Consider the following 26,469-nt stretch of genomic DNA (forward strand, 5'->3'; position numbering starts at 1 on the left):
TTGGAGAGAAGTACAAGTTGTCATGTCCAAAACGAGCTTTACAATGTCGGTGCGGGGGGGGGGGGGGGGGGGAGGGGGGGGAAGATTGGGGTTGGGATTGGGATTGGGAGGGGGGAGGCTGGGAAGGGATGTGAAGGGTAAACAAAGGAGGAGGCTGCAATGCTTGGTAAGAAACGTATGCATTATCCTGCCCATGTAATTGTAACCCCTCTGTACAGTATGTTCACAAATAAAATAAAATTTAATTTAAAAAAAAAAAAAGTCTCACGGACTTTCCTGCCTGGACTGGCTTTGAATGGAGATCTTCAGATCTCAGCCTCCTGACTATCTAGGATTACAGGTGTAAGCCACAATGCCGGGCCACAAGGAGTATTTTTATATTCCTTTCTTCAGCAGATGTCATTTACTCAGAAACTTTAGAATGCAGTAGCAGTTGCTCATGCCTATAATATAAGGTATTCAAGAAGGAGGATCTCAGTTTGAAGCCAGTTGGGACAGAAAAGTCTATGATAGGGCTGGAAAGGTGGCTCAGTGGTAGAGCGCTTGCCTTGCATGCATGAGGCCCTGGGTTCAATTCCTCCATACCACATAAGCAGAAAAATCTGGAAGTGGTACTGTGGCTCAAGTGGTAGATCACTAGCCTTGAGCTGAAGAGCTGAGGGACAGTGCCCAGGCCCAGAAAAGTCTATGATACCCCATGACCAAAACAACCAACAAAAGCTAAGATGGAGGTGTGGCTAAAGTGGCAGAGCACCAGTCAAACAAGAAAATTGAACAAGCTTGAGACCCTGAATTCAAACCCCAGTACTGGCAAAAACAAGCATACAAATCTCTGAAACTTTAGGATGCTATGTTTGTTCCCATGACATAAAAGAAACATAAAAAATTAAGACTCTATGAAAGTGATGGCATTGACATTTAAAAGTGAAATGTTTTTTATCTGTTTTAGAATAAGAAAATTCTCATTTCAATAGTCACAATATTGAAAACACCTGGTTACCATCTTATGGACTCAACTTTACAAGTAACTTCCGGATTTTCTCTGATACACTGATGCAGAACTGTCAACCATGTTACTTTTGTTATGTGAAAGCATTTTATTTTCACAAAAAACACTTCTGATAGGACTCATCATTGCTGTGAAACTAGTTAAATTAAAAGTGTACTTAAATAAATTGTCTAAACAAGTTGGCAATTCATTGCCAGAATGTTCAGTGATGAAATATTATAAGGTTTAAATAATGGACTGTCAATATAAGTAGCTCTTTTACTAAGAAAGAGAAAATTTAAACAGGACTAATTATATTAGTTTTGATTAAATGGTTTGTAATGTACAAGTTACAGAGTTATTTTGTGATGTTTGGTTAGTAATTTGTTTTTGCTGGTTTGAACTCAGAGCCTGAAGCTTGCTTGACTTGTTTGGCTGGTACTCTAGCACTTAAACCATGCCTCTAGCCTTGCATTTTGCTGGTTATTTTGGAGGTGGAATCTCATGGACTTTTCTGCCTAGGCTGGCTTTGAACTTCAATCCTATAGGTCTCATCTCCCTGAATTAATTCGTAAAGGTATGAGCCACCAAGACCCAGCTGTGGTGATCATTATGAAGTGTTAATTTCATTCTTCCAGAAGTCTCCACGTGAGCAGAAAAGCAAGCAAATTTCTAATACAGTAAAATAATTTACTAAAATATAAAGTAACTATATAATTATGTAAGACATTTTAGGTTAAATATAGATGTTGTGTATTTTTAACTATTTGCTCTTTCAACTTCAAGCTTAGTATGGATGGCAGTGATTTTTATTTTAGAAAAATATAGACACTATATATATATATATATATATATATATATATTTCTGTGTGTGTGTGTGTGTGTGTAATGCATGTAAGTACCAACAAAATTGGTCCTCAGTGTAAGTGGAAGGACTGGGTAGATGGATAGGTATGGATGGATGGATGCATGGATGGATGGATGGATGATAGATGGATGGTAGATGGGGTTAATCAATCATCCTCAAGATTCAAATACAAAACACAAGAAATAAAGTGGATGAGAGAAAAAGATAAGCAAATCATTAAGCATAAATACTTGAATAGGCCTTTCTACTACCAAATTACTCGAATATTAACTGCTATCCAAATTATCTACCAGCTATGGAACACACTGGCCTACAGCTTCTTTTCTTTCTTTCTTTTTTTAGGTTCAAGACTGGACCTTGAACTCAGTACCTGACACTTTTGTTCATTGGCTAGGTCTCTACCAACTGGGACAAATCTCCAAACACCTGGCCTTACCTTTTAAGGAAGCTCTGAAAGCATTGTATCTACCTCTTCTTTCTCTACCTATTTCTTTCCACTTCTCCTTCCCCAGTCCCACCGGTACTTCTGTCTTCAAGTCTACTGTACATTCTGAGTGTGGTAGGAAGAATTCTAAGATGCTCCCTAGAATTGTTATTTTCCTGGGAGATTTTATTTGCAGGATGGGGGCCGCAATGAGTGAAGACAGAGCCTGTGAATGTGATGAATGCAACACCCAGGTCCTTTCATCTCTTGAATTGAAGTTTAGTTGTAGGCTGAGCCATCAGGTATCCTGACTAAGAATCAGGTAAACTCTTTCAAACAGACTGGAAGCATCAACAACATGTTCATATGGGTCTTGATGTGACTTGAGCAGCTGTACAACTAAGAGAACTACCTGAGCACCTCACAGGCCAACCCAGCACAGGCCACAGGCCAGTCAACGTCTGTAAGATCTGAGCAAAGGAGCAAAGAACCAGTGGTAGATGGTGGCCTCAGAAAGCTATGACATGGTGAGTGTATCATGTCTTCAGCCACTGAGTGGTGACTGGTTATGCAGCAGAGGATACTTTTATACCACTCTGCTAAACATCATCTCCATTACTCTTCTAGATGTTACATTTTCATGCTTTGGATGCTAATAACATGGTCCAGAGAGATTTTAAAAATGTGACCAAAGACACATAACTGAGTACACTGAGGCAGAGGAGACCTGAAATGCCTGAACCCCAAAATCCCTGCCAATGTGTTTAGTCTGCCTTTCTAATGAAAGCCAGCAGGGTTCTGTGGCTCATGTTTATAATCCTAACTGCTTGGGAGGCAGAAATTGAAAGGATCATGGTTCAAGGCCAGCCAAGCATAATCAATAAAAATCTGAGCATGGTGGTATGCACTGGTCATCCTAGCTATGCGAGAAGTATGAATAACAGAATCGTGGTCCAAGCCAGCCCAGGCATAATATAAAACCAAATCTGAAAAATTACTTATATCAAAAAGGGCTATAAGTGGGGCTGGGAAGGTGGCTCAGTGGTAGAGCGCTTGCCTTGCATGCATGAGGCCCTGGGTTCGATTCCTTAGCACCACATAACCAGAAAAAAAAAAAGCCGGAAGTGGCACTATTGCTCCAGTGGTAGAGTGCTAGCCTTGAGCTGAAGAGCTGAGGGACAGTGCCCAGGTCCAGAGTTCAGCCCCACAACCGGACCCCCCCCCCAAAAAAAAGGGCTGTAAGTAGGAAACAAGTCATAGAGTTCGTGCATAGCAAAAGCTCCAAATTCAAACCCCAGTACAGCCAAAAAGATAAATAAAATAAAACATATTCACTGGCATGGAGATGTAGTTCAGGTTTAGAGTGTTGCTTGGCATGCATGAGTCACCAGGTTTGACCTCAGCATCACCAAATTGTATTATTATTTTTATTATTATATTAGATAAAATGATGGTAATGATCATTATTGTTCACTGAAAGTGGGACTAGGAAATTATTCACCAATCTGCTTTCATTTGAAATAAAGGTCTGTGTAAAACAAATTGGTAGAAGGCTACTTAATAAGTTCTCCATGTACGATACTGCCATTTTGCAAAGGTCAAAATGGTGTCTGTGGTTTTCACCCTCGGATCCCTCACTAACACCACTCAACTGGGGATCCACAAGGGGCTGTGGTTTCACTTGTGTTAAGTATTTCAGACTCAGATGTTTGGTGACACACATGAAAGGTTTAGCCTGTGTTCAAGGACTGGGGCTTCTATGTCAATTGTTATGCCAGCTCCTAGTGATCCCATTAAAAATGATGGAGCCAATTGGATGCTGGTGTGTCCCAATCCGCCTTCCATACAGACATATACAGGTCCAATTATCAATAACCCTAACCATGTATTACTATTGTCTTACTTGAGTCTTCAGGAATGTTGAACTTTTCTTTGTCATCTTCCAAGAGTGCATTGACTCTGGGTAAGTTAATGAACATGTTTGAATTGCTCAGAAAAGATGTTTGATCCTTACAAACCAGCTTCATTATGGACTGGAATGAATCAAAGGCTGAACTTCTAGCTTGGCCATTCTGTGAAATCTGGAAACATAAGAAAAATAAATTGAAATTACACAGTTACTTAAAAATAAGCTTCCAAAGACTTATGACAGCATAATCCTTTCTTTGACTAAATACATAAAATGTTGAACAAGTTGAAAGAATAGAATATTTGCTTTAGTCTTTTTTGTCCTTGGGATATCATTCCAATGGCTGCAGTGACTTGCTGGGAAATCTCTCACCTCTGTGTGTGTGTTTTGTGTGTGTGTGTGTGTGTGTGTGTGTGTGTGTGTGTGAGTGTGTGTGTGTGTGTGTGCCTCTCTTTCTCTTTGGTACACAAATAAGTTCTTGTTTGTCAAGGAATAAAGCATTAATCCATAAAATATCCCTAATGTAATACTCTTAATGCATATTTAGACTGCCAAATTACCCTAATAGTTGATAGCTATCTAAATTATTATTGATGATCAGACTGCCTCCAGGAGGATCGGAGCCCCTCACTTTCTGGATCTTCATTTTATACCTCCAGCTGTTCATAATCCCCCCTCCTTACATACCACTGATGAAGTTCCATCAGAGGCAGACTATAAGCAAAAACTAATATCAAGCCATGAACCTAATTCAAATGTGTGTTTGCATTAGCAGAAAATGATCTGTAATTTGTAAGCCAATTATTTATATGTAAATAAATGTCTTAAGGTTCTTGAAAGCAATTTGCTTTCAGAATTAAGTGAAACAGGTCCTTGAAATCTCACTTATGCTAATAATTGACTTCGTAATAGACAAAGCATGAACTTTTCCAACTTCCACATTGGTGGTTGTTTGTCCACCCCATTATTAGGGAGATTCCAAGACATATTCTCTCAAAGCCTTGCCTCAAGCACCACTTAAAGATGTTCCTGTGCCTATCTGTTGTTGTCTAGTACAATTTTTAAATTTTGGAAGATAAAGGAAAGAGGAAGCAAATACAAAGAAGAGCAAATTCAACCATGTCCCTGGAGGGCAAAGATCAAACACCTGTAGAAAGTCCGGCATATCTAGCAAGGCAGTGATTTTCAATGCGTGAAGAAATTCTGGAAGGTACTGGAATACATGCTGGGCTCTATCAAGCAGGGAGTTGAGGCTGGAAATGACATCCAACAGGGACTTGAGCAGGCCATTTGCTTCAGGAGGTATCAGAGCCTACGGACCAACAAAAGAGAAAAAGAGAAATAAGCAGCATTATTTTTACTCTCACAAGCATCTCTGGAGCAGTGAAAACTTGATTACTTGTTTCTATTCTCTCTTGCAGTTCTAAGATATGTTTGCTGTGCTCTTTAAAACTTTTTATAATTCAAAGGCTATAAATCTGGGCATTTTGGTGGGAGCACATTAAATTGTACCCGTATTATATTTTTAAAATATAAACCAAGAACAAATCTAATCATAGTTAAAATTCAAATCATTTTTAAAAATATTTCTTTGCATCTTTAAAATGACTAATATCAACAAGGCTTAAAAAGCAGGGTGCAAGTGACTCACACCTATATTCCTAGCTATGAGTATGAGATCTGGAGGAGCTAGCCTGGGCAGAAAAGTCTATATAGAGCCCCAAAATATCCAGCAAGAAGCTAGGCTGGAAGTGTGGCTCAGATGGTAGAGTACTGACCAAGAAAGCAAACCTAGCAAGCACAAGTCCCTGAATTCAAACCCTCGTACCACCAAAGAACAAAACAAACCAAAACAAAAATACAAAGAAGATTTTTACTTAGATCACAACACTTCATCGTCTCAATCCTAACACCTTGGGGATGTGGTGATTTTGTGGGAAAGAAAACAAGCTCAAAGAGATAGGTTTCCTGAGTTTTCAGGTATAGGGCTAGGAATATAGGCAGGCTCCTTAAAAAAGAAAAAAGAACTGTTCTAGGGTCCTTGAAAACTCACTGTGCTGTTACTACCTTTCAATTTTCGCATTCTCAGTTCTACAATGTGAATTCCACAAAGGTATAACTTTATTTTTTGTCTCTATCATTTATGCAGCTGATGAAGATGAAACAGCTAACAATACTAGCTGCACAGTTAGTAATTGTTAGATGCATGGATACATATTTTTTTTAATTTTCTTTCCATAGGTGGCAAAAATCAGAGCAAACCAAATTGCTTTCCTTGGCATATTAATTGTATGTAGGATTTCTAGTTTCCCCATTGGAGTGAGAAACTCGGTGGTCACAGGTCGTTTGTTCTTCCTGCTCCCTAGAGTTCTATTCCTGCAGCTGACCTTTGGGGGCCTCATAAGCATTACAAATTTCCATAAGACAAGAAACACAACTCAATCAGGAAAATTCATGGGTATGGCCTTTTGTTTGCTTATTTACTTCCCTTTCAAAATTCATATATGTATGTGTATGTGTGTGTGGATTTTACGTATCCATCAGGAAGAATAGTATTATTATGTCGTTTGCAGCAAAATAGATGGACCTGGAAATCATTATATTAAGTGAAGTAAGTCAGGCTCAGAGAGAAAAAAATGGGCACATGTTTTCTCTCAAACGTGGAAGTTAGATCTAAATTATAAACATATATGAAAACATATACATGGTCACATGCACATATACATACATTGTCTAAAGTATGGTATTTACCATGGGAGGATTGCAATGCTGTAATTCCTTTGAATGACTCACTGATAGTTTACCAGCATGAATATTAACAAGCTGAGACATACATTGTCTGGAGTACAGATGGTCAAGGGAAAAAGAGGCAGATGAATGGAGAGAGGGAAAGTGAGAGAATATAGTCATAATATCCAGTATACAAATATGAAACTTGAGGGGATAGGTACAGTTGGGAGAAATAGGAGAGAATAATGGAAGAGATGACATTGATCAAGATATATTGTACTCATATTGTTATATTGAATCGAAACTCCTTTGTACAACTACCTAAAGATAGAAAAATTAAAAACAAGACTTGGAGTAATAAAAGGGATGGAGACTATGAATGGCTGGAACAGCAAATCTACCCTTTCCTAACCAAAGACTTGTCCCAGACATGGAGTGACCATAGCCATCTTGCCATATCATATAACCTTACAGGTTAATCCAGATGTTGTGATATAAAATCCTAAGGAGAAACTAAAGCAATGCTGTTCCTCGAGGGTCAGGCTTGAGGCTTCTGGACATGAAAGGATAAGCACTCACGTGGAAGCCAGGAAGAAGAACTTCCAGAAAGGACAGCCTGAAAACAAGATCAAGCCAGCTGGGTTAGGCTTCATTCCAGCCCTACTCACCTTCCACTTTTACTTCTTTCCTGGAGATGCTACCATCCTCACATTCCTCCAGCTAAAGAGCTATCCTGTTGTGTGAAGAGCCACTATGGGCAAGTGAGGAGCTGGCAGGGAGAAGAGGCTAATGTGCCCAGTCCCTTCCCCAGGACTACTCTAGGGTAGCTGGAGACACCATAGAGACTATGGAACAGAGGCCATAACCCAGGCCATGGAGAAGGAAAGGGCCAGTATAACTGCCATCCTCTGGCAGCTCTGCGTGAACCAGGTTCACCTTAGCTGCCCTTAATACTCCAGGAAGCTGGCCCAGAGGGAGGAAGGAAACCTGGCACTAGGCGTGGGTGATGTTGGATGCTGTTGGTCTTCTTCACTTAATGTATAGATTGCCAACAACTGTGCCAAATGTCCCAAAGGGCCTGTCTCCACAAATGTCCTACAAAGTGTCCTCAACACACTTTTGTTTTAACAAAGCCTAATTGAAAGCTTCAGCCCCTTAGTCAATCACCAGGTAACCCTAAAGGTGACTGAGGCTCCCACAGTGTCCCTCCTTGTTGGTATCAGGCTGCAGAGAGTACAGTTGGTCATGTGCTATTCATGGATTCCATCAACTCAGAGACTGACTAAAAACATCTTTTTTTTTTTAATTGCATCTAGCCCAGTACTGGTGGCTCACACTTATAATCCTAGCTACTAAGAAGCTGAGATCTGAGGATCAAGGTTCAGAGCCAGCCCTGGCAGAAAAGTCCATAAGATGTTCATCTCTAATTAATCACCAAAAAGCCAGAAGTAGAGCTATGGCTCAAGTGACAGAGCACCAGCCTTGAGCAAAACAGCCAAGTGAGAGCACAAGGCCCTGGGTTCAAGTGCTCAAGCCACAGTTCTAGCATAAAAAAAATCTAGCATTAAACATTTTTAATTTTAAAAAATATAGATAGCCTACAGACAGCATAAAAACTATGTACATCAGTTTACATCGCTTCTATTAGGTCTTCGGCATTGTAAGTCATCTAGAGATGATTTAAAGTGTGCAGGAAGATGTGCACTGGTTTAATGAAATGCCACACTGTTTCATGTAAAAGATTTGAGCATCCTTGGAGTTTTGTAGCCAAGGGAGATCCTGGAACCAATCTCCCAGGATATCAAGGATGAGATGATTGATTCTGCACAGCCAGGCAGCAGCATCCTCTGCACAAGTCCACATGCCCCAACAACCCCTCCTCCTTACTTTGTAAACAAAAGCCCGCAGGTTCAGGTTCTGACTCATGGCCACAATCAGAGTATATACTACAGACCCAGGCAAGCCACAAAGCTCCTTCACAGCAAGCCAAGACTTTTCATCCTCAGGAAATGTCAGCAGGAGATGAAGAATTTTTTGGTCACACTTTCCAGAAAAAGCTGCAGTGAGGACACTGGTGAGAATCTGTTTCAAAACACAAGGATAAGAAGTGAGCATAACAAGGACATTTTGAGCTTCAGCTCCTCACATTCGGCTTCCTCCTGGCTACCTGGGAACCAGTTCTGAAGATGTGTTGAAGAGTCACCTGCATACAGGTCTGTCTTATTCAGCTTTCCATCTTTGTGACAAAATACCTCAGGTAAATAATAAAAAAGGAGAGAACATTTATTGTGGCTGCTGGATTCAAAGGGTTCAATTTCTGATCCATTGGCTGATTGTCCTTGAGACTGTGGAAAGGCAGATAGGGAGATCATGATTGAGCAAAACTGTTCATCTCAGGAACATCAGCAAATGAAAAGAAAGATATGGTGGACCATGATCCCAGTGTCTCCTTCAAGGACACACCTCCAATGACCTAACTTCCTCCCATGAGGCCCAACCTTCTGAAGTTCCACTACCTCTAGCAGAACCATAGGCTGGAGACCAGGCCTTTGGGAAACATTCAAGATACAACAATAATTGAGCCCAAGTCTCTCTTTTGTCTTCAACATTTTGAATAAACCTATTGCTGAAAGCACACATCATTCTCTGACTGCTTCTACTGCTTGCCCTGAGTGCTCAGAGCACAATGGCACAACCCTTTACTCCTCTCCCAGTGGGGCTCGCCTCTGAGTGCACACCCACTCTACCCCATGCTCCCAACTCCTGCCCTCATATTTGGAGTTTGGGTCTTGCTTGCTTGATGCTGAGTCTTCCCCCTTTGCTTTCAGTTTATCTGTTTATTCAGCTAACAGTGTGAAACTAGTTTTTGCCTCCTCTACTTCCTGATTCAAATGGGATTACCAAGTTTGTCATCATCAATTTTAAAAAGAGTAAGTAAATAAAGTTCAGAGGAAAGACCATTAGAGAACCACAGAACCTCCTTTATGATCTTACATGCCAGAGTCAGGGACTGCAGCTTGAATATGTCTTTCACTGAGTGACATTGTTGATAAAACTAAAAAGCAAAATAAAAACAAAACCAACTGTACCTTGTATGGTACTGTTATTCTTCTAATGAGCACAGTCATTATGAGACATTCTACTCAAATGAGACCTACATGTGGGAGCCTTGGGCACAGGAACTACCATCCATGTTTTTTAGGAGCTCTGTGACAACCTGGGACTCACCAGCTGTTTCCAATGCCAAAAATTCCCAGAAGAAAGTCATTAGGAAATCATCAGGGATTATTAGGGTCCCCAATAAAGTGTGTGTTTGTGTGCATATGTGTGTGTATGTGTATGTGTGTGTTAGATAGAGACAGAAACGGAGAAACATAGGGACAGTGATAGAAACAAAGAGAGACCAGAAAGAGAGAGAGTTGCTTTGCTTATAAAGCAAGAACCACACACATCAATTTATTTTAAGGAATTGACTCATAAAGCTGTAGGGCCGGGAAGCACAAAATCTACCTAGTTGTCCCGCAGGCTGGAAACCCATAGATGTTGCCTCAGCATTAATGGCCTCAAATCTGATGGCCCCTTAAAGGCAGAACTCTTCTCTGAGGTGTTGGGAGCCAACTATCTCACTGGAACATCTTGAGGCTTTTCACCTTCTCACCCTGCCATAACTAACGACCACCTTTTCACCTTGCCCTAAGCAAGAGCCCTGAAGCTACTAATGAGCACCTTTTCACCTTGCCCTAAGCAAGCACCCTGCAGCTGCTTCGGCCAATGAAAAAGCTTCCTTATTCCAAGCATATAAATACCCTTGTGTGAAAAATAAAAATTAGCAGCTTGATCAGAATCCTTGTCTTGCTGTCATTCTTCGTGTCTCTTGTCCCTTCATTCCTTCTCGCTTAGGTTCACTGCCCTCGTTGAAGTCCTGCGGGTCGGGACACTGAGGGTCCTCCATAGTTTTTTCCTCTTATGGACTTTAATGGATTGCTGGAGTGTGGAAGGTAGGGGGATACTGGAGTTCAAACTCAGTGTCTTCTTCTCAAGCAGATGCTTTTACTGCTGAGCCCTGATTTGGGATGGTCATTTTTCAGGTGGGATCTTGCTTCTTGCCTGGGTGTGAACTTGGGCACAATTCACCTATGTTAGGCTGGGAAGTGGCTAGAATAACAAGTGTGTGCCAATGCTGCCAATTAACACAAGGCCAATTCATTGAGAAGGAGCCATGTGAATTTTTTCTGCTCAGGCTGGCCTCAAATTGTGATCCTAACAATCTGAGCCTCCTAAAAAGCTAGGATTACAGGCATGACTTGGCCCTTCGGGGGACTTGGTGAGGAGGCCCACTACACCAGGAAGAGTGACCCATTTTTCCCAAAGTCTGCTTATTTAAATGTTAACCTCATCTAAAAGCACCTTCTAGCATCTGCCTTTACAATTAATTAACCAAGCAACCCTTCATTTATACAGAATGTATATGGAGCAGACACACTTTAGGGATGTTTTCTTGCTGCCTCTAATTCCAGTTGTGGTTTTTGAAGGTAAGGGGAAGTTCTTAGGGGAGATCTGGTGGATACAGGTGTCCACCACTGTTTTGTTTTGTTTTGTTTTGTTTTGGGGGGGGGGGTTGATCATGGGGCTTGAACTCTGGGCCTAGGCACTGTCCCTGAGCTCTTCAGCTCAAGGCTAATGCTCTACCCACTTGAGCCACAGCACCACTTCTGGTTTTCTGAGTGGTTTATTGGAAAAGTCTCACGGACTTTTCCTGCCTGAGCTGGCTTTGAACCATGATCCTCAGATCTCAGCCTCCTCAGTAGCTAGGATTATAGACGTGAGCCATTGGTGTCCCGCCCCGCTGGCTTTTATTAGAACAGCTCCTCTTTAGGCTCAAGGATAAAAGTCCGGAAAAGTTTACCATCTAAAGCCAAACCCTTGACTCCAGACAATGTGCTCCCAGCTTTTTATGATTATCAACTGAGGCTGGCCCAATGAAAATCCCTGTGTGTCTCACCGTGGTTTCAAGAAAAGGTCTTGGAATTGACCATTCTTTCTTAGAATTTTTTCCTAGAGCAAAAATATTTGTATTGAATTTTTTTCCATCTTTTGTAACCACCAGGGGAGTGAAGGACCTGGAACATCTTACACCCTGTCTTCTGAAGGCTCAACAGTCATCATACACAAGACAACAAACCCTAGTGGCACATTTCTATGACTTTCCAAATTTTATAATTTGTGTTTTTAATATTCTGTCCTTCTTTTTGAAGAACACCTGAAACAAGTTAATGAATAAAATAATTAAGATAATAGAAAATGAATAAAAAAAGATAACACTCCTTTGCATGGCTGGGAACATGGCTCCTATTGAAATTACAACCCAGGTATATTGAGTTAAGGTTTGCTCATCATGAGAGATGCTGGGTTCTTGATGTTTATCTACATATCTGTATTTGGCTTGAAAAACTGCAAGATTTAAATCCCAGGGCAGATATCTTCCTGCTGTTAGCACATATATATACTCGGTCACTTAGATTTTTTTAAGTTTCTAGCACAGACAGGAAAGTCCAATGAGCCACTAAAAAGCCAGAAGGGGGAGCTGTGGCTCAGATGGTAGAGTGCTAGCCTTGAGCTCAAAAGCGCAGAGACAGTGTCCACGTCCTGAGTTCAGTGATTAGCACAAAACAACAACAACAAAAAGACATGATACCCAAGAGAGGTATTTGTCCTTTCAGCAAGAGTCTACTAAACATCTTTGGGTCAGATGACTTATGTTTACAACAGCGCATAGGAGACAGTACTTATTCCCAGCTAATAGTCTTAGACTTGATGAAGAAAACATGTGAACTAGGTACTTATTCTTGGTTCCTTTGTGACTAGAACAAAACCACTCACAACCATACAGAGTTCAAGATCATTGGAAAGAGAGACTCTGCCAAATTAATCTTTGAAAGATAAAAGAGTAAAGTGAGGTCAGGTAAGAAAAGGACAGATTCTCTACATTCCCATGGGCATTTCTCTGTTCTGAATGCATCTCTGCTCAGCTCTGCTGACATAATAAAGAGACAAATTCAGGAGCCAACTATGAGAGACCAGCAGAGAGCTAACAAGGATCTGTCCAGAAGGACAGAAGCTACAGGTTGCAACGCTGGTCCAGAATGAGTTATAGTAGAGCCAAGGCTAGTAAGAGCTGGCTCCAGCACTTACTGCATGATCTCTAAGTTACTATGACCATATGGACCTCAGCTTCCTTGTCTATACAACAGAGTAACAATGACACCCAAGGACTACAAAGGTTTGTTAGGAGAATTAGAGCTGTGAGCCGCAAATGACAGTGTGTCTGAAAGTCCAAATAGCTGATATGACTGACATGCCTAGCCACACCAATACCACTCTGACCAAAGGGGGAAAGAAAAAAGAAGGCAGAGGAGGAGGAGGAAGAGGAGGAGGAGGAGGAGGAGGAGGAGGAGGAGGAGGAGGAGGAGGAGGAGGAGGAGGAGGAGGAGGAGGAGGAGGAGGAGGAGGAGGAGGAGGAGGAGGAGGAGAGTTCTATAAGAGTTATATTGATCAAGGCTAGCGCTCTTCCATTTGAACCACAGAGTCACTTACAGCTTTTTCTGTGATTAATTGGAGATAAGAATCTCACAGACTTTCCTGCCTGAGCTGGCTTCAAACAAGATCCTCAGATACCAGCTTCCTGAGTGGCTAGGATTATAGGTATAAGCCACCAGCGCCCTGCAAGAATGGAGATTTTTCAAGGGAGAAGAGCTTCCTATAAGTTCCCATTGCAGGTTGTGAGAAGAGGGCTGGAAAGGGAAATGGCTTGGCAGTAATGGATCAGCCAGTTCTTAACCTCCTTTTGGCTCATCCCTGTGCCTGCTCATTTGGTACAATTTCCCAAACTCTGGCTCTCAAATTATTCCAGTTGGCCTCCAACATTGCCTGCCTGAGGAGGTTCCTGTCCACGACCCCTATCAATCATTGTGTTATCTGTACTACAGAAAATGTCCCCAGTCTCTTCTCCTCCATGGGTATCATTGGTTATGTATTTGCTGTGCTGACTCCATGGAATGCTTAGGCTTCCTTAGGGGACTCTGAGCCTCAGATATCAGATTCAAGCCTGGCAAGCAGGAAGATCATAAGTAGATGAGTTTGCAGAGGTTCTGAAATTTTACAAGGTCCCTGCAGCCTACCAGTGGCCTATACCATGAATCCAATATCATAAACTTGCAAACTGGCCATCAAAACTACCAGAGATAAGCCAATAGGAGGGGACAAAAGTAAGAAAAATGATACAAAAAATGGGTGTTAAATGTTAAAAAAAAGAAAAAAATGGAGTGTTGCTCAGGGTAAAAAATCTAAACAACAAACAAATCAAAGCTCAAAGTGACACCTGCAAATCAGGTAGGTTCATGGATATTCTTGGATATCCAAGAAAATAACCTCATTATGCATTTGAGTAGTAAAAATACTTTGTTTATACCCCTCCCAGTTCCCTAACTGTCCAAGTATTCAAGTACCCACAGTAACTTTACTGTCACTTCCAAAGAAGTAAGAAGTGATAGAAGACACAGAGATTTCTTAACCAAGTCAAGCTTTCTCATAGCACATAGTACAGACCTTGCATGGTAGAATACCAGCGACACCTTGTGGCCACTTGTTTAAAGCTGGCAGGAAGCAACAATATCGTTGTCCCAAACCAAAAATATTTCATAAGGCTAAATTTAAAAGGTTCCCAAATAGCTAGCTAATCTGTTGTCTCTCTCTCCCTCCCTCCCTCCCTCCTTCCTTCTACCTCCCTATCAGTCATGGGGCTTGTAATCAGGGCCCAGGGACTGTCGCTGAGCTTTTCTGTTTAAGGCTAATGCTCTCCCACTTTAGTGGTTAATTGGAGATAATAGTCTTAGCAGACTTTCCTGATGAGGCTGGCTTTGAACTATAATCCTCAGATCTCAGCCTCCTGAGTAGCTAGGATTGTAGGCATGAGCCACAAGCACTGGGCTTTATCACTTCTCTTAAAGCAATCCTAGGTATCTAGTCAAAGTAATTCAGTCCCTGCCCCAATTCTGCTATATGCTGCAATAACTCTAGAGTTCAAGCCACAAGTGGCCATTATTTCAACTGAGAGCCAAGTGGAAGAAATTTTACCACTACTGTAAACTTCCCTCACCTTAAAATTCTTTCCCCAAATTCCCAGCCTAATAAACTGAAACTGATCATTTTATTTAAAAATAATAATAAGTTCCTATGTGACTTTCTATTAGTAACTTGGCGATACTATAAACTAAATTTTGGATTTCTAGCTTCTCATCTATTTCTTAGATTGATTCTTACTGACTTTACTATACAGAATTGTATAGTATGATTCAATCAGTTGTCAATTGGAATGTTGACCGGTTTCTGGGTCCTGTAGAAAAGATAAATTCCACTGAATTGTATAGTATGATTCAATCAGTTGTCAATTGGAATGTTGACCGGTTTCTGGGTCCTGTAGAAAAGATAAATTCCACTGGACGTGCTGAGAAGCTGCCACAGAAAAGCACTGCAGCTGGCACTGGTGGCTCACACCTGTAATCCTAGCTACTCAGGAGACTGAGATATGAGGACTGTGGTTTGAAGGCATCCAATGTAGACAAATCCTTGGGCTGCCAAATTCATATATCAAATTAACCAGCAAAAAGCAGAAAGTAGGGGGTGTGGCTCAAGTGGTAGAGCCTTGAGGGGGGAAAAAAAGCAAGAGCTCAAGGCCAAGAGTTCAAGCTCTAGTACCAAGACAAAGGAGAGGAGAGGTGAGGAGGACAGGACAGGACAGGACAGGCCAGGACAGGAGAAAAGAGCTCCTGCTAAGGACCCAGGTGACATCTGCCATGGGGGACATGAAAGTTACCTGCTCTCTCTTCCATGATAGATCATATCACAAGGTTGCCTAATAGTTTTGGCCCCTTTTGCTTGCCTTACCCAGTACCTTAGAGATGACATGACCTGCCATCACTCATTTCCCTTGGTGAGTGGCAGATGGTGAGACTACACCCAGTAACTCTCCACATAAGAGGGACAGTAGTACACTGCAGATCTTTTAAGTTGTTTTTATTTGAGGCTATTTTGTGTTTTAGAACATCTATAAAACCAAGCAGAGACCTCCCCCACCTCAGGTGTCATGAATCAACATTAGAAAGGACTAGAACAAATATTGTCACTAACTTTGTCCTTCCTAACGTCGAAAAAGACAGTTGTGACAATAAAGGCTCAGGTTTTGGCATTAGACCATGATAACCATTGGTCCTTTGCAGTCCTCTCTTTTCCATTCTGCTTTTGGATATGTCATTTACAAAAGAACTCATCCCACCAGCCGTGAGAGGAAGAAGAGGGCAAGGAGGAAAAATGACATGATACCTTTTAGACAGAGGGATCTTAGGTGGCCCAGTACAAGCAGTAGCACTGTACCTGTGAGTGGGAAATGTTTGCCTCTAAGATAGTGTGGATGGTTTCATTGGAGATGTGGATGGAAGATTGAAGCTCTTCCATTAACCTGGTGATGTTCCTCATCAAATCTTTTATTTTCACATCTGAAAAAGGTGGAGCAAGAGGAAATAATGATATTTACATATTTATTATAACAAATATATTTATAAACATAAATATATAATAAATGCATTTAGATTAAATACATGTATGTATTATAATAAATGCACTAAATCAATATATTTTATATTTATTATAATAAGTATACTAAATAAATACATTTGTTATGAATAAACTTGAGATTATTTATACCATGAATAAATTTGAATAGGGCTTATACGGTATTTGCTGGTCACTTCTTTGCTCTCTGTAAACCCTGCATATTTTGCAATTTATTTTAGAAGGAGATTTTCTTTTTTTTAATTTTTATTTATTTTTTATTGTGAAAATACTGTACAGAGGGGTTACAATTACATGGGCAAGATAATGAGTACATTTTTTATCAAGCATTGTAGCCTCCTCCTTTGTTTCCCCTTCCCATCCCTTCCCATAGAAGGAGATTTTCTTAATGAACAATGACTGAGTGCAATGTGAACATAATGTCTCCATGTTTTATACTTGTCTCACATTTTTACAAATGGAATGTGACCTAAGGATTATCCAGAGTTCTTCAGACTTAGCATGTTGATGTAACAAAAGATTTATGAACTTTGTAGATGATGTAGACAAAGAAAGATTTGTAGATAGCCTGGGATTTGGGGGCCAGGACAAATCCCAGACCACAGATGTTTTTCTTCTGCTGCTTGATTTTTTTTATATTCCAGAATTTTAGGACTTTCTTTATAAACCCCAGATATTTCAGATCAGTTAAATTCTCAACTGTTCTTTATTGTGTCTAGCATAACTTTCTTTCATGTTTTATTCTGAGTCTATATTTGAATGAGAAACTAAATTTAACTTTATAATCAAGCAAACTTAAAAAACCACATACTTACCCTCAGTGACAGTGAAATTGCTAAGAAAAGACATAATGGGATTGCCCGACAACCAACTCTCCTTGAAGCTTTTGGCCAACCTAAAATGGTAGAAAATTAAAAATGAAAATAGGCAAGATAAAATAGCAGACATAATGTTGGCATGAATAATGCTGCCTAGGTTCCCAGGATATGAGCTGGGTAAGAAAATGCATTTCTATAGAATTCCTCTGATAGTTATACACTAAGTCCCCTTTTTGAACATTTTTTGAACATCCATTAAAACCAAAACTTCAATATTTTTCCATTCAGAGCCCCTGCCAATCACGATGAATCAGGGGAATAAGGATGCATAATAAATGCCTCTTCAATGAATTTGGAGCAAATAGATGGGATGGATCATAGGATATCTGAGAAATTAGTATAGCAAGTGTTAGACAAACATCTTTCTGTAGAAAAAATAAGTCATCTAGAGAATGAAAAGTCCCTGTGCACCCAAAACTCTGAGAAAAACCAATCAAATATGAATTAATTTTAAAATATGTGACTGCTCATATATTCATGGTGAATATCATATTGGAATTGTTAGCCTTATGGCTAATGCTGCTCATGTGAAAACTTAGTCATAGAAAACGTTGATGTTGTTTATAAATGTACATAGAAATATGTATGTGACCAGTGGTGAAATTCACAATTTGAAAATGCTAGAGCTGGGAGCTGGTTGAGATCCAGAGCCAGCCCAACCAAGAAAAAGTCTGCCAGACTCACATCTCCACTTAGCCAAAAGCTGGAAGTAGAGGTTGTGGCTCCAGTGGTTCAAGTGGCAGAGCCCCAGCTCTGAGCAAAGAAGCCAAGCTATGTGAGAGAGTGAGGTCCCGAGTTCAAGCCACAGCACCAGCACACACAAAGAGAATGCTAGAAATCTTCCTGATGAAGAAAAAGAGAAGAGGTGTGAGACCCTCTCTGGTACGTACACACGCACTTGTTGCTCAACAGTTTCCAGTGGGGGTTGGCATGTGCAGTCTTGGTTGGTGACGTGATCCAAGTTGCTTGTGAAGTGTTCTAAGGTCTGAGAAAGATTCCTGATAAGACTTTCACAATTTAGTTGACTGGATGCCGACCATCTCTTTTCAATTTCCTAGAAAATATAGATCAGAAACACAAATACTTGGTTGTATAAGCTTTAGTCTAGTTTCTGGATCAACACCTGTTCTCACTCAGTGTTATATGTATTGTAAGGGTTTATTGCTTATTTTCAGCAATCTTGAGACACAGAATGAATAAAATTATGGCACATTGTAAAGTACATAGGAAGAACTCTTGGCTGAGAAGTAAGGAAGAAAGAACCTTACTCCTGGCTATGCCATTAACCAAACCAGCAAGACAATACTGCACAGCAGAAGACAAGTGCTCTTATGGCTGAGACATACCTCCAGCCCTGATTTTTGCTGGTTATTTTGGAGCTACTGTCTAGCTTCCTGCCTGGCACACGCCTGGGCATGATCCACCTATCTTATGCTTTCCATATGATTTATGCATTGCATCCATCCAGCTTTTTGTTGAGAAGGGGTCTCATGAACTTTTCTGCCTTGCTGATGTTAAACCTTGAGAGTCTCAGCCTCCCGAGTAGCTAGGATGATGAGTACAAGCCACTGTCACCCAGCTGTAAATTTATTTCTTATAAAATGCTGAGTAAAGCCAGTTTATAATGTGGAGAAAGTCCTTACAAATTGCTTTTTCCTTTTCTCAAATTATCTGAATGAATTATTCTTATGAACTTCTTAAATAGTTGTCAGAATAATTTAGAATTTAAAAGGGAAAAATAACCTTGTGTATTCATAATGAAAATAGTATTTACCACTTCTTGACATTCACTTGTATCTGTATGCCACCCAATTGTGACTTACTGAAAATCTAAAAATTAAAAGAAAATTGAAAATAAAAAAAGAATGCACAGCAGAGAATATGCAGTATCCTGCTGAGTGGCTTAGCATTGAAATTCTTGGAGCTCAGATCCCAAGAACTTACACAACTCAACAGGAAAAAAAATAAACAAACAACCTAATTTTAAAATAGGCAAAGGACCCTGAATACATGCATTTCTAAAGAAGATACAGGAATGGCCAACAGGTATGAAAATGTGCTGAACATTACCAATCATATGAGAAATAGTGGGAATAGAAAGTAGTGTAGTCAAAAAATTCATGTTGGAACTGTTGTATGATCCAGCAACACCACTGAGAGTTTATATTCAATGGGAACAAACTCATGTTCACTGCAGTATTGTTCACAAAAACCTCAGCATGGACTCTGCCAAAGTGGCCAAGGACAAATTGGTAAAGAACAAAAGCTTTGTACACATGCACATATTCACACACATACATATACACAGAATGGAAGATTATTCTTCCATATAGAAAGAAATCATGCCATTTTCAACAACATAGGTGAACCTTAAAAAAATGCTTAGTGAAACAGATCAGCTAACTCCTAATTTGTAAATATGTGTATTAAAATTAAAATTGTGTTAAAATGTGTATTACTTAAAATTAATTAATTAAACAATTAATTTAAATGAATGCACTTGATTTTAATTTAAATATAATTTAGACTTGTGAAGTAAAGAAGATGTGAGACCCTCTAGTTCATACAAAGTGAATTCCAAATGTAATTTTAATTTAAATTACATTTAATTTAATTACTTTTAATTTAATTAATCTAAAATTAATTTTAATTTAATTAAATGTTAATTTTATTTTAAAATTAAATTTTAAATTATGTTATATTATTTAATTTAAAATTTAACAAAATAATAACTTTGTCATAGAGCCAATTATTTAACATGAAAGCATACTTCCTACCCAGAAGCAAGAAGTAATTAAAGTTTCAACTTCCTTCAGTACTTGTATATTAGGGTCAGATGAGAAGTACTGCACAGAGTTTGAGACTGGCACCCATTAGGTTATACATGTAAAATAATCACAGAAAAAGGTAGTTTATCATACCTCCCTTCTCTCCTATAACAGACCTGAATCACTCAGGAACTGGGCATATACATGTACACAGGTAAACATGTTTAGATTTGAGGAATTGGCCAGGCCACCCAGTTTAACCTCGAATTCCAGCCACTTTCTCCAACTCAACTTATTCTAAAAGCTCCATTGGATACTTGTCATTTTAGAAGCTTTATTTCTGGTCCTCCTTTAACTCCCAATTGCTACTTTTTGATGTCTGGGCACCAAGAAAATAAGAGAATAAAGAGTTTGTTCTCTGAATTCCTATTACATTGCCATTAGTGGAGAGCTGCACTTTCCCTGGGAATACAGGTTCTGTAAAATTGCCTAGAAAAGTTTAAAAATAGCTTTGTACTATTTGCCTCCCTCTGCTGGGCAAAGCAGATTCCACATCCTACGGCCTAGAAAAGATTTCTATTTCTTAGTCTCACACTTAAACCCAACAACCCATGAACCCATACCAAAATTTTTGCATCCTGAGATACCAATGCTCTTTCTTTGTCATCAAAAGAAAGAACTTCTGACTTTTATCAGCAATAGCAGAGCTATCGACAATCATGACTGACTATGAACTTTAAATGTAGTCTTCGTGTCAATCTCTTGCCTGATTTTTTTTTTGCCACAACCATCTTTAATGCACTGAAAAAGGGTGTGTAGGATTTTTTAATTCTTTTGGTTTATCTGCATCTAATACAAATTAAACATACTGGCTCAAAATGTTTGTAGCCACAAAGGGAACCTTACTGCATTGTTGGTAGGAGTGTAAACTTGTTCACCCACTTTGGAAAGCACTATGGAGGTTCCTCAAAAGACTCCACATAGAGCTCCCTTATGACCCAGCAATCCCACTTTTGGGCATTTACCTAAATGATCACAAACAAGACCATATAGTAAACCTACCAGCACAACTATGTTTATTGCAGCATTATTTACCATAGCTAAGATATGGAACCAACCCAGATGCCCCTCAGTAGATGAATGGATCAAGAAAATGTAGAATATATACACAATGGAATTTTATGCCTCCATCAGAAAGAATGGCATTGTCCCATTTGTTAGGAAATGGAAAGACTTAGAAAAAACTATATTAAGTGAAGTAAGTCAGGCCCAAAGAACCATAGATCCCATGGTTTCCCTTATTTGCAATAACTTGTATATGTCTTGGACAAGCAGAAACGGTCAAAAGCTATGTACATATGACCATATAAAATTATGCTAAGCAAAATGAACCCCAAGATAGGGATACAAGTGGTTTTATCTTTCTTGCTATTGTTTTGTGTTATTGTTTTGGATGTTGTTGGGTTTTTTTCAGTCATGGGGCCTGAACTCTAGGCCTGGGCACTGTCCCTCAGCTCTTCAGCTCAAGGCAAGAGCTCTACCACTTGAGCCACAGCACCACGTCCGGCTTTTTTTGCTTATGTGGTGCTGAGGAATTGAACTCAGGGCCTCATGCATGTGAAGCAAGCATTCTACTACTAAGCCACCTTCCCAGCCCTTGCTATTGTTTTTAATATGTTTATAATGTACAATGTTTTTTTTTGTTTCTTTTATATGTTCTCCCTCCCCCCCCCCGTGGTATAACCCTTGTTTTCACTGCATCTTGTATATACATTTTACTAATTTGGGGAAGAGATGGGAAATAACGAAATGCTGAAATAGGGATACAGGTTGACCCATTGTAACAATGAGATGCATAAGACACTATGTTGAAAACAAACTTTACAACATGGTGGAGCAGGGTGGGGGGAGGGGTTGTCGGAGGAGGAACAGGGGGAAGGAGTTGGGGAGGTGGGGAAGGAAGGGATGATAGGGGAAAAACAAAGGAGGAGGTAACAATGCTTGACAGGAATTGTACTCATTACCTAACTCATGTAACTATAACCCCTCTGTCCAGTATTTTTATAATAAAAAATATATTTTAAAAGTTTGAGGCCAGAATTGTCTCAAATTTTGGATTTTTTTCAGATTTTAGAATTTTCCATATACTATATATTATATTTTATGTTATATATAATGAGCTAACTTGGGGACGATACTCTAGTCGAAGCAGAAAACTTATACCAATTCTATACACCTTCATCACATAGCCTGAAAATCATTTTACACATTTCTGATATTCTGGGCCTGTAACAGGTTAGAATCACTATAGTACCAACATAATATTCAAAACCAGACCTACAACAAAGACAAGTTCTCTCTTCACTGTTAGAAAATCACTGGCATCACACAAGTTTTCTGAGCAGTTCAGGCCTCCTCTACACCCAGTGTTGGTGTGTGTGTGTGTGTGTGTGTGTGTGTGTGTGTGTGTGTGTGTGTGTGTGTGTGTGTGTGTGTGTGTGTGTGTGTGTGTGTGTGTGTGTGTGTGTGTGTGTGTGTGTGTGTGTGTGTGTGTGTGTGTGTTAATTCCAGGCCACTGAATGGGCCCAAAAAATATCCCATTCTCTAACTCAGCATAAGTTGAACCCTGCATGGAGCTTTGGGGAACTTGTCCAAATTAATTAAAAGGGAACTGCAAAGCCAGGCACTAGTGGCACATACCTGTCATCCTATCTACTCAGGAGGGCTGAGATCTGAGGATTAAGGTTGGAAGCTAGCCCAGGCAGGAAAGTCTATGAGACTCTTATTGCTACAAAACTACAAAAAACTACATGGAGCTGTGGCTGAAGTGGTAGAGCTCTAGCCTGGAATAAAAAGGTCAGGGATAGAACCCAGGCCTGGAGTTCAAGCCCCAGGACTAAAGAAAAAAGAAAGGAAAGAAAGAAAGAAAGGAAAGAAAGAAAGAAAGAAAGAAAGAAAGAAAGAAAGAAAGAAAGAAAGAAAGAAAGAAAGAAAGAAAGAAAGAAAGAAAGAAAGAAAGAAAGAAAGAAAGAGGAAAGAAAGAAAGAAAGAAAGAGAAAGAAAGAAAGAAAGAAAGAAAGAAAGAAAGAAAGAAAGAAGAAAGAAAGAAAGAAAGAAAGAAAGAAAGAAAGAAGAAGGAAGGAAGGAAGGAAGGAAGGAAGGAAGGAAGGAAGAAGGAAAGAAAGAAAGAAAGAAAGAAAGAGAGAGAAAGAAAGAGAGAGAGAAAGAGAAGGAAGGAAGGAAGGAAGGAAGGAAGGAAGGAAGGAAGGAAGGAAGGAAGGAAGGAAGGAAGGAAGGAAGGAAGGAAGGAAGGAAGGAGGGAGGGAAAGAAGGAAAAGAAAACTGCAGTCGTGGGCCCTATTCAACTATCAATTCTTGGAGCTTACCACTTACATTTAGTTCATTAGGGAAAGTGATGGGCTGGTAAATTCTGAAACTTTGTCCTCCATACAAAAATGAATAAATGGATAAACAAACAAACAAACAAATAAATAATCTGATAGACTTGAAAATTGCCATGGTGTAAAATCTCCCATATTGGCTGATTCGCGATGTCAACAGGACATTGCTGAACAGAGAGTTAGGAAGAACATGAATATACAATATTCCTTTCATATATAGAAACCACCAGTACAAACCATCTCTGGAGGACTGATAACTGTAAATCATACTGAGATCATGAAGAAGTGGTAGGTCTTGTGTATTTGTCACTCTTGTTTTAAATATAAATTCTTTCATCACATGTTTATACAGTTGGATTGTTAATGATAGCAGGGCTTAATAACCGGCAACTGGCTTGGAGAGTTCCTGAGAATTCAACAAGCAACTCTTACATGGAGGAGGGATAGCAAGCTCGCGATCTGCAAGCTTGATTTTCAGTGTGACTATGCATAGTGCAGTTGTTCTAGTTATCTGGACCTGGCAGTAAACTTAGAATAACTCCATTTGTCTCTCTGCATGAGTCAATGGTTATGACTTCTCTGAAACACAGGAGAGGACATACCTGGTAGTGGGTGTACACAACAGTGACTCCTTGTATGACAGCTAAAACAAGATGCCTTGTCTCACATGGCTTGCAGTTCAGAGTGGCACACAGAACATCCTTGGTCAAGGAAGGGTTGTCTGCAGGAAAAACACACACAAAGCGAAATGATTTTAGGAAACAGCTCTCATTCTAAATGGACACACTCACAAAAGTCATCTTTTAATTTTTTCAAATGTTAAAAACTTCTTAAGTCATCCAAATGAATGAACATAATAACACATGATCAGATTATATCTGAGATATATTGTATTATTTCAATACATGCATGCAATGTATAGTGAGTGATCCGATCAGGATAACTGACATATCCATCACCCTAGAAAGGTGTTAAGACCATTTGAAACACTTTGTCCTAATTCATATTTTAAAATATTTAACAAAAATGTTGTCAACCACAGTCATTTAACTATGCCTTAGACCATCAGAAGTCATTCTTCCTATCCAAGATCATCTTTACTCTACCTCTGCTCCTTCCCCTAATGCCCTTCCCCACTCTGTAACCAAATGCTTGACTCTTCTATAAGATCAACTTAGAGCTTCAAATATAAGTGAGATCATGGGATATTTGTAATTCTAAGCCTGACTCATTCACCTAATGCCTTCCAGCTCCATATCTATTGGCTACAAATGATAGCATTTCATTCCTTTTGATGGTTGTATAAACTTTGTAGCATGTAGATGTACCATGTTTTCTTTATTAATCGAAGCAATGACTTTGGGTTTCAAATATAATAAAAAAAAACTGTGAGATGAACTGAGAACATAGAAATGGATGCTCTTCCTCTACCTATGCACCCATTTCCCCAGGGTCCTTATAAACAAAGTATGGTTATCCAATTTTGCCTGGGGTAGTCTTGATTTTTCACCTATGCCCTGCCTGTTGAAATATAAGTTACATTTGTGGGCCACCCCTTCTTCCACACCTTACAAGTCATACCTGAAAGCTATTCAAGATGGTCACCCGACTTCATCTTGTAGCCATCCAATCTCTTCATCTACTCTACCTTCCAATAGCTCAAAGTTCTGTGCCTTTGAACAGCAACCCACTAGGTCAAACCAAGACAATTCCAGACTCCTAGCAGAACTATCCAAACCTCTTCCTGAAAAGCGATGGCCAATATAAAAATCTGACCAAAGGTTCTATATTGCATTCAAAGCTTTTCTGCAGCCATCGGCTTCCCACAATCCTTGAGTATGTCCATTCATGCTATGCATACCTGCTACAATAGCATCACTGCCTCCTAGCCTGGGCATACCTACTTATCAGAACGCTGCCTCAGGCACCTGCCCCAAGGCCCCTGGCCATGACCCTCCCCTGACTGTGCAGACCTGCATGAGCTCATTTCCTGATCACCCCCCAATTCCTCAATCTCATCTCTGCTTCCAATTACTGCTAGTTCCTAGCACATGATTTGTGCCTGCTAGATGCTTGGCTATCTAAGAAAATGAAGTAAGTGTACTTTAATATATTACCAAACTATTAGTGTTTCAATTAGTAAAAAAAAATACAATCCTGGAAAATGATTACATTGTTTCTCAAACATCATTTTATAGATCATTTGGATCATGTAGGAATGGTGGTTTATGCCTGTACTCCTAGTTACTTGAGAGGCAGAGATGAAGGGACTGTGTTTAGAGAGCAGCCCAAGCACAAAGGTTATGCAGACAACATCTCAACCAATAAAATGCTCAGGTGAGGATTAACCGATCCAAGAATTAAAACCAAAAGGGGTGCCCTGGGTAAATCCTAGTGCCGTAAAAAAAGAAGAAAGAAAAGAGAAGATAAGAAAGGGGAAAGGAGAAAGAGAGAGAGAAGAAAGAAAGAAAGAAGAAGAAAGAAAGAAAGAAGAAAGAAAGAAAGAAGAAAGAAGAAAGAAAGAAGATAAGAAAGAAAGAAAGAAAGAAGAAAGAGGAAGGAAGGAAGGAAGGAAGGAAGGAAGGGAGGGAGGGGAGGGGAGGGAGGGAGGGAAGGACGGCAGGGAGGGAGGGAAGGAGACAGGGAGGGAGGGAAGGAAGGAAGGAAGGAAGAAGGGAGGGAGGGTGGGAGGGAGGGGGAAGTGAGGGATGGAGGGAGGGAGGGAGGAAGATTAGAGAAATGAAAAAAGAAAGAGAAAGTTAGTTAGTGGAAAAAAGGCAAAGTAAAAGAAGCCAATTTGAACATGCCACTACTATGAAGCCTGTGACCTTCTGGAAAATGCTAATTATGGCAAAAATGATTGGTTATCAGGAGCT

At 39.8% G+C, this 26,469-nt stretch overlaps 1 protein-coding gene across 1 annotated transcript in view; it reads right to left on the bottom strand.

Annotated features, from left to right (window-relative positions):
• Positions 1 to 26,469, bottom strand: part of Abca13 (ATP binding cassette subfamily A member 13) — a 395,335-nt gene that overhangs the window by 273,836 nt on the left and 95,030 nt on the right. The window contains exons 20-26 of the mRNA XM_069996010.1: positions 24,196 to 24,314; positions 18,315 to 18,478; positions 17,362 to 17,441; positions 16,349 to 16,470; positions 8,807 to 9,001; positions 5,337 to 5,501; positions 4,184 to 4,361 (exon numbers count right to left, since the gene is read on the bottom strand). Coding sequence (XP_069852111.1) covers positions 4,184 to 4,361; positions 5,337 to 5,501; positions 8,807 to 9,001; positions 16,349 to 16,470; positions 17,362 to 17,441; positions 18,315 to 18,478; positions 24,196 to 24,314 — 1,023 coding nt within the window. The remainder of the gene's footprint in view (positions 1 to 4,183; positions 4,362 to 5,336; positions 5,502 to 8,806; positions 9,002 to 16,348; positions 16,471 to 17,361; positions 17,442 to 18,314; positions 18,479 to 24,195; positions 24,315 to 26,469) is intronic.

Source organism: Dipodomys merriami, unplaced genomic scaffold (assembly GCF_024711535.1).
Source record: "Dipodomys merriami isolate MVZ:Mamm:240054 unplaced genomic scaffold, mDipMer1.0.p SCAF_5, whole genome shotgun sequence".
NCBI lineage: Eukaryota > Metazoa > Chordata > Mammalia > Rodentia > Heteromyidae > Dipodomys > Dipodomys merriami.